Source organism: Nannospalax galili, unplaced genomic scaffold, assembly GCF_000622305.1.
Source record: "Nannospalax galili isolate Female #2095 unplaced genomic scaffold, S.galili_v1.0 scaffold646, whole genome shotgun sequence".
Taxonomy (NCBI): domain Eukaryota; kingdom Metazoa; phylum Chordata; class Mammalia; order Rodentia; family Spalacidae; genus Nannospalax; species Nannospalax galili.
In genome coordinates this window covers 4161297-4170063 of record NW_008355279.1, presented here as the reverse complement: position 1 = coordinate 4170063, position 8767 = coordinate 4161297, and the positions used below count along the sequence as shown (strand labels likewise).

The 8767-nt window shown below is 38.7% G+C and overlaps 1 protein-coding gene across 1 annotated transcript in view; it reads left to right on the top strand.

The window, feature by feature from the left end:
* Positions 1-2486: 2486 nt before the first annotated feature.
* Positions 2487-8767, top strand: part of LOC103749567 (AFG1-like ATPase) — a gene marked incomplete at its 5' end in the record, with an annotated part of 46733 nt that continues 40452 nt past the window's right edge. The window contains 2 exon segments of the mRNA XM_029555721.1: positions 2487-2557; positions 2814-2914. Of these exon segments, the coding sequence (XP_029411581.1) occupies positions 2487-2557; positions 2814-2914 (172 nt within the window).

Genomic DNA, 8767 nt, shown 5'->3' with positions numbered 1-8767 from the left:
TTAACCAGGTACTCTTGAGGCTAAGTTGAGAGGATCACAAGTTTAAGGTCAGCCTGAGGTATATAATGAGTGGGAAAAACCCTATTTAAAAAAAATCATGGCTGGGAGATGGCTCAGCTGGTAAATTGCTTGCCATGCAAGCATGAAGACCTGAATTTAGATTCCCACCCACATAAAAAGCCATGTGCAGAGGTGTGTAAGGTGCAGCATAGAGAAAGATAGTCCTCTGGAGCTCATTGCTCAGTCAGCCTAGACCATTGGTGAACTTCAGTTTCAGTAGAGACCTTGTCTCCAAAAATAAGGTGGGGAGCAACTGAGAAAGACACCTGAAGTCAACTTCTGGCCTATACATGCACTGCATTACCTACAGGTACACATACACACACAGCACATATACACTTACACTACACATACACATCACTTCTCTAAAATTTATGCATGTGTATATTATCATTACAAGGTAGAAATGGTTCAATGGAGTCTCAAGAATGATGTCTGAACATTCATGTGGTATAACATTCATATTTAATTGTCTTTGTGGTTTCTGATATCTTTAAATTATTTGGGGGGGCTGGTGAGCTGGCTAGGGGGTAAATGTACTTGTTGTTAAGCCTGATGACCTGAGTTTGATCCCTGGGACCCACATGTTGGAAGAGAGAGCCAACTCCCACAGCTTGTCCTCTGGCCTCCATATACACACAGGTACATGCACACACACAAATTAATTAATTATAGAGTTTAAAATTTTTTGGTTTTTTTAGCCAGGCATTGTGGCGCACACCTGTAGTCCCAGCACTTGGGAGGCAGAGGCAGGTGGATCTCTGAGAGTTCAAGGCCAGCCTGGTCTACATAGTGAGTTCCAGGACAGCTGGGGCTACAGGGAGACCCTGCTTCAAAAAGACAAAAAAAATTTTTTTTTTTTGGTTTTTGTCTGTATAAATTTCTATACACACAATAATAAAAAATACGGTAAATTAAATTTAAATATAAAAGTAGATCATTGCCAGGGATGGTGGTGCATGCTTTTAATCCCAGCACTCCAGAGGCAGAGACAGGCAGATCTCTGTGAGATCGAGTCCAGACCTGTTACATAGGGAGTTTCAGACCAGCTGGGACTATAGGGAGACTGACTCAAAAAAAAAAAAAAAAAGGAGATCATTAACCAGACACTTCAAATTCTGTAGTATCATTTTGTTATTTTAATACGGCTTTATTCAAAGGCCAAACAAGGTTTTGTGAATCCAAATAACATTTCCCTTACCCAGTTGACCACCACAAATGATATTTTTAAGATCTGTGGAGGTGTGGTGGTTGCTGTGTGGAATGTGACAGTTCCACTCCCCTATAACAACATGTTCTGTTGCAGTTTTAAGTCATTTGCTCTACAACAGTTGAGGAATTAACTGGTTGTGTGTTAAATGCCTGCAACATGCCAAGAAGAATTTTGTTTAGTTTAAACCTAATCTAAAGAAAAAAAGACTAATTTTTGATAAGACTTTATTAAAGTGGGTGTCAGTTGCTTCCACAATTAGTTAAGATTGATATGTCACAATTAAGCATATTGACGGGTCATCCTGTGTAAGTTTGTATGTAAAACCATAGTAAACTTACATTTCACTTGAAGTTTTTTTTAAAAAATAGCCTTTCTTCTACCAGTTATTTTCTTTCGTTGACTGTTAATTTATCAACCCTTCTTTGGAAAAAAAAAGTGAGAAGAAAAAAGGCCACAGCATTATCACATTTCTATATGTGAGCTCCTTAAACCATATGGTGATTTCTAATTAGAATACAAAAGATTGTGTGATGAGACCAACTCCATCGCTGCTGTGGTAGAGGCGCCACAGAAGGACAGAGTTTTTTGGAATTTCCAACAAGGACACGTTTGAAAGGAACTGTGTGGTCTGTAATTATCTGTATACTGACAGGAGTCTGTTCTTCTATGTCTTCAGACTTACAGAAGTCTGATAAAGTTACTGATGTGCAGATGGAGTTGGTATTTCGAAGCTAGTGACTTAATTCTGAGTGCTTGATCCTCTCAGCATAGCTTGACTTGGTTTTTCTTTTTTTTAAAAGCAGACTCAATATTTAATTTCACGTGTACCCTCTCAGTGGAGATTTCAAAGGACACTGTGCTGGATGCTTGACTGCCTTGTCTATTTGCTCTTGTTTTGCATGCAAGAGAGAGCCAGAAGCTTTCTTCTCATTGTGTACACATAGTATTAATGGATTTGCTCTGCCTGTATCGTCTCATTACTGGAAACAGCTAGAAGCACAGAAGTCTTTCAGTGTATGCAAATAAGGCAGAATCATCTACCTGAGAGTTAATATTCTCTGCTTTTAAGTGTATTCTAAATCTAATGTTTGTATTTAGAGCTAACATCCTGTTCTCTTTTTTTATGGGCAAAAAGCTAAGCAGGCTCAGGCAGCTGTTTGATGTTGGCTTCAAGTGTTATTAATTTCATATTCTATTATTCTTTTCACTGTAGCACAAGTGAAGCTGATGTGGAGGCTGTCATGGATAAGTTGTTTGATGAGCTGGCTCAGAAACAAAATGATTGTACGTAAGTTAATTTCTCTTGAAAGAGAATACATTTAGAACACAATGCCTAATCTCCACTGACCAATTAATAAGTTCCATTGCTGTATATGGGTTGATGCCACACTCAAGTGGCAGTCATTGTATCAGCATTTTGTCTAATTTATGTGTTGAATCATGTGCTATTATTCATCAAGCTATGCATTTCCTATCTGTAAGAGATGAATTTTATAGTAATTATCCAGACAAGATTGAGTCTTTGTTCATGTTCCCATAGTAACTAGACCAAGGATTCTAAAAGTGCAAGGCAGAGAGCTGCGGCTGAATAAAGCCTGTGGAACCATTGCCGACTGCACATTTGAAGAGCTGTGTGAGAGAGTAAGTATCCAGGCACGTCCAGACTCATTGGCCTTTTCACATGTTAAAAGACTTCATGTTTTCCTCTCTGCCTATTTCAGATTTTAAAATGCTATTCACAGAGTCAGAACTGAGGTAAAATTCTCAATAAGGGAAATGCTCATCTGTATTTGCCATGTGCTTTTTATAGGTGTTGGCACAAAATTTGCACTTAGAAGGGCTTTAAAGCAAAATTAGAAATGCAGAGACAATTGTCAACTGTTGCTGGAAGCCAAAGTAAAACCAGTTTTAGGGCTCTTTTGTGAAAATCATATGAGGGAATTAAGAAAAGTTGAGGTGAGAGATGGAGAGATGGCTCAGTGGTCAAGGGTGCTTGTAGCTAAGCCTGACTCTCTGGGTTTGAACCCTGGGTCCTATATGGTAGAAGGAGAGAACAACGTCCACAAGTTGTCCCCTGTCCCGTGTGCTCATGCACATACACACACAGAAGAAGGAGGAGGAGGAGGAGGGGGAGGGGGAGGGGGAGAAGAAGAAGAAAATTGAGGTGAGGTTAGTATGTGAGAAAGGAAGATGATTCAAGGAAGGTGACATAAAGAACATCCTCCATATTCCTTGCCCAGCTGCTGTCCCATATCTGAGCTGTTTGGGCCAGGTCAAAGAAGTCAAGTTCTGAAACTATGATAGATATCATAAATAATATATCCCACAGATGAAATCTGTGTACATGCACTCATGCAAGTGAGAAAGTCTTTGGTTGAAGATTCATTGTAAATATGAATCCTGTCTTTTCAGAGGTCTGGAATTCTCAGTACTCAGTGCATATTTAATATCATCATTCATTGTAAATCTTGAGAGTGATCCGAATAACTTCAAACACAGTTCCTTAGTTGGTAATAATCCCTGGTCTCTGATTTATCTTGTCTTTTAGATAACTAAAGTAGAGTTGTTTTGTGGCAAAGGGAAGCGAATTATTTTATTTATATCCACCAGGTATATAATAAGCACTTGTCTTAAAAGCTGGTGACTTACTCCTAGTGAGGGAAAATTTGTAATTTTTAAACCAGAGATGAGTTCAACTGCAGTTGTTTGGTGCTTTAGAGCTAATAGCAATTAGATCCTGTGATCCCCGCCATGGCTGATACAGATGCTTCATACTTCTACCAGTAGGTTAATGACTGTATTTCCAGGAAAAAAAAAATAGGCTTGCATTTACTGCTAGAGTAGACTCTTCTGTACCCAGGATGGAACTGTTCTTTTTACAGAAATGCCTTGATTCAGGAGAGGGAAAGGATGGGGTTGTTGAATCCTGACGGAGGCTAGGGTGCACTCTTGGAGCAGATACCGAGCATTTGTTTCTTTAATAGGCTCATTATTTCAGCACACTTTGTATCAGAAAAAAGCCCACTTAGGAACCAAAAATCCACTGTTTTTGGTTTTTGGTTTTTTTACTGTATAGGTCGAGGGGAGAATAGGAAGAAGGCTGATTAGGATTTAATTTTGAAAAATGAAAATAAGACCAATATAACTCACTTTTGTCTTATTTAATAAAATTTGGATTATAATAACAACTATGAACTAAACTCAGAATAAACAATGACAAGATTTCCATTTTTTGGCATAACTATCTTGGCAACATTCTAGAAGGATAAAATATTATATCCTTCACTCTATGATTCGGCTGTTCGGTCCTATGGGATATTGTCAGTTTCTAGTGTGAAGGATGTGTGAGGAAGGGCTACAGTTTGAAGTGGTCAGTTCCTTGCTACCATTTTCTTGTTGTGGTGATTTTTCATTTCTTTGCAGCCTTATAATTGTGGCAATTCAGATATTGAATTGCATGAAGAGGATCCTTGAAATCATTCAACTGCAGATTTAGCCTAAAACTCTTAATTAGTTATAATGATCTTATGAGCCAGACTACATAGCTGCCAGAAAAAAAAAAAGTTCAGTAAAGATAAAAATAACATATCCACACAAGGTATTTGAGCAAACATCTTGTGTGGTTCGGGTTCCAGCTTTCAATTGCCTAAGCTAGTTTTCTGGGAGGCCTGAGACCTACCCAGCTGCTGCCACTGACTCATCATGAAAAACTTTTTTGGTAAGGAATGGATGGGTTGATGCTTTGGTGCTATATAATGGTCACCTTTAAGCCACGTCGGGGGGGGGGGGGATATACTTACAGACTTTTAAATACAGTAGGTAGAAATTCACTTATCAGTGTGTTGGTTAACAAAGTGAAGGAAGGTTTTAACTGAAGTCCTTGACATTCTCCATCAGTAAACCAAAAAGACCTTGAGCATTCTGCTCTGCACAGCTCTTTCCTCCTATTCCAGAAAGTCTCCTCTTATGTCTATAGACCTGCAAGTTACCTACATTTTCAAGTTTCTGTTTCTCACAATATTCATTTTTTTTTAAGACAGTGTCTCCCTGTAGCCCCAGCTGTCCTGGAACTTGCTACATAGACCAGGCTGGCCTCGATCTCACAGAGATCTACCTACATCTATCTGCCTCCCAAGTGCTGGGACTAAAGGTGTGCACCCCTATGCCTGGCTAGCACCTAGCTTCTTGATGGCTTCAGTATTCTCTGATTCAATAGTATTCAATAGTATTTAGGAGAAATCCTAAATGGGGGGTTCTACAGCACCTGCATAGTAATAATAACTAATAGAGCTATGCATCATATGTCATTCAAAGAATTTTTATATATTAATTTATTTAATACTGTAATAGACACTGTTATTGTCCCATTTTATAGTTGAAGAAATTGAGGCAGTGAGATTTTCAGTTATTTTCTCAAGGTCACACAGCTAGTAAATGGCAAAAGGCTGGAGAGATGGCTCAGCAGTTAAGAGCACTGGGTGCTCTTCCAGAGCACCTGGGTTCCATTCCTAGCACCCACATGGTGGCTAACAGCTATCCATAACTCCAGTTCCAGAGGATCTGACCCCCAATTCTGGCCTCTGAAAGTTTTGCACAACATGGGTACACTTAACATACATACAGGCAAAACACTCATACACATAATTTTTTTTTAAAGGCCTTGAAGTCCTTACTAGTTAAAAACCAAATTCTGTGTTCCTTAACATTACATTATACCTGAAAATGTTCTGGGCAAGTTCTGGCCTCAATTCATTTACCAAATTAAATTCTACCATGAAGTGCACTCAGTTGCTTTGGAATTTCCGCATCTGAGATAAGCATTGAGACTTATGGAACATGAAGCTAGCTGGGGAGCAGATACTTCCAGTCCCAGGAGGCTGTTCTGTGCTGAGACCAATGAGTGTGAATGCCTTGTGTTGGGAATCAATACAGACCCTGCTGTCTCTGCTGCCTCTGTCCTCCTGAAGGCTACGTAAGGCCTGGTTATTTACATCACTAGTTCTCGAAGAGTAGTCAGAGACCTCTAGGGGATACTGAGAGCCTCCAGAAGCCCTTGAGGTCCAAGTTCTCTCTGTGCAACATCTGTGCTTTTTTCACTGTAGTGAGATCTTCAGTAATGGTGCAGTAGCAATGATGGGTAAAACTGCTGAATTAAGACAGTGGTACCAAGCCATACTGTGCTCTTCAGGGCCATGTGTGCACAGAAAAACAAACAGCAGCACAAACAAACAAGAAACAGCTCCATCTAACCTTGGTCTCCAAGGAACAGTAAAAAAATGTTAATTTTGTTAAGTCTCAACCTTGAGAACATGTACTTTTAATATTCTTTGTGAAGAAATGGGAAGTAGCCATTATGAAATGCTTCTGTTTACCAAATATGATGGCTGTCTCTAAAAAAAGCCCTTGAATTTGAGTTGCAAGCCGAATGAGTTTGTTTTTTCCACTCTCACAGAATACCCTTTTTTAAACTTAAAAGACTGAGTGATAGACTGTGGTTGTTCAGATTCGGCAGACATTTTCTCACAGTGTTTGACAGGCATTTCTTGAAAATGAATGAAGGCTGTCATTTCAAGTAAAATAACTAGCAATATTTGTTACCAGTGATAAAATTTGAGCAAACAAGTAAAAATTAAAATATGGAACTTGTTTTTGCCACCGTAAGCTTGGCAGCGTCCCAATTCTTGAACATTTTTTTCTGATTACATTATTGGTGATATCAACAAATGTAGTATTTCAGGGTTTTTTTGTTTTGTTTTGGTTTTTGGTTTTTGTGAGACAGGGTCTCCCTGTAGCCCCAGCTGTCCTGGAACTCGCTATGTAGACCAGGCTGGCCTTGAACTCACAGAGATCTGCCTGCCTCTGCCTCCCAAGTGCCAGGATTAAAGGTATGTGCCACCGCACCTGGCATTTGGCTTTTTTTTTTTTTTTTTTTATGTGGAGGGTGCTGGATGAGACAGTCTTCCTCTGTAGTCCAGGCTGGCCTTGTTCTTCCAGTTTTCCTAGTCAGCCTTCCAAAGCCTAGGGTCACAAGTGTACACCGCCATGCTTGGCCAAATGTTTTAATAATTGTATAATTAAACATTTCAGCATTTGGAAGGTCTAATTCCTTGAACCGGTATTTTTCCCAATAACCAATGTATACTGTTATAAAATCATACATGGCAAAAGATCTATCTAAAATGCAAGAAAGACTAATAAAATACAATAATTCAAAAAACATAAGCAGCACATGGTGATACACACCTGTAATCGCAGCACTGAGAGGCTAAATCAGGAGGACTGGGAGTTTGAGGCCAGCCTAGTGAGTTCCAGGTCAGCCTGGGCTACAGAGTGAGACACTCTCTCAGAAAAGCCAAAAAAAAAAAAAAAAAAGAAAAATTGAGATTTTAGTACAGAGAGTATATATTTGCTCAAATCTAGTTTCCATTATGGTTGACCTCTTCTCTTACTATGTTTGCTACATTTAATGAGCCAATATTGATACATTATTTCTTTTAATTATATTTTGCCAGTAGTGGAGATTGAACCCAAGATCTCATGCATGCTAGTCAAGCACTCTGTGACTGAGCTACACCCTCCCAGACACAATAGATTATTATTAATGAAGTCCCTACTTCAGTTACATTTCTTTAGTTTGAGCTAAATGTCCTTTATCTGTTGCAGGATTCCATCTAGCCTCCTGCGTTATCTACATTATCATCTTCTTCTTTTTTTAACCTTTAAAAAGATCTCCATTTCATTATTAAAATACACAGTTTCATACAGAAAAATTCATTTTTAATGCAATTGACATTAAGATGTTTGCACATGCCTTTCTAATCTCTATATATCTGATTATTACTAGTCACAGTCGGTTACTTTCTGAGCTCCTTGGCATCTGAGTATGGCTATAGAGTCGTCAGGTAGATTTCAACGGTAATGTTTTTCACATCTTCTAATTATTAAGGAGAAAAATTTTATGCTTTGAAGAATTTTATGACGCTATTCTCCTAATCAGCTTTGAGGGTGGCACTCTGTTTTCTCTGTATATCTGCTATAAGAGAGTAAAGATTCAGTACATGCAACCAATGAGGTCTTGTGGCTTTCACACCTCTTAGTCCTGCATTACCTTTTCCCAAGGAATGAGTTGAACACAGCAGTACCTCCGTTATTATAGTTATAATTTCTCCTGCATTGTCCAAGGGCTTGACACAATGCCCCATAAGCCCTGTAAGACATAAAATTGAATGAGTTTTTTAACCTTTAAAACTCCATTTCATTTTAGAATATATTGTTCCTTGCAGAAAGACTCGTTTTTCCTATTAACACTGAGATGTTGGCGCTTGCATCTCTAATCTGTATGTATCTGATTATTACTAGTCATAATCCATTGCACTTGGATCCTTGATGCCTGTGTATGTCTATAAAGTCATTGGGTATATTTCAGTGGTAATGTTTATCACCTCTACTAATTAGCATTCTGTAAATTTCCATGCTTCCTCCTCAAATATAATT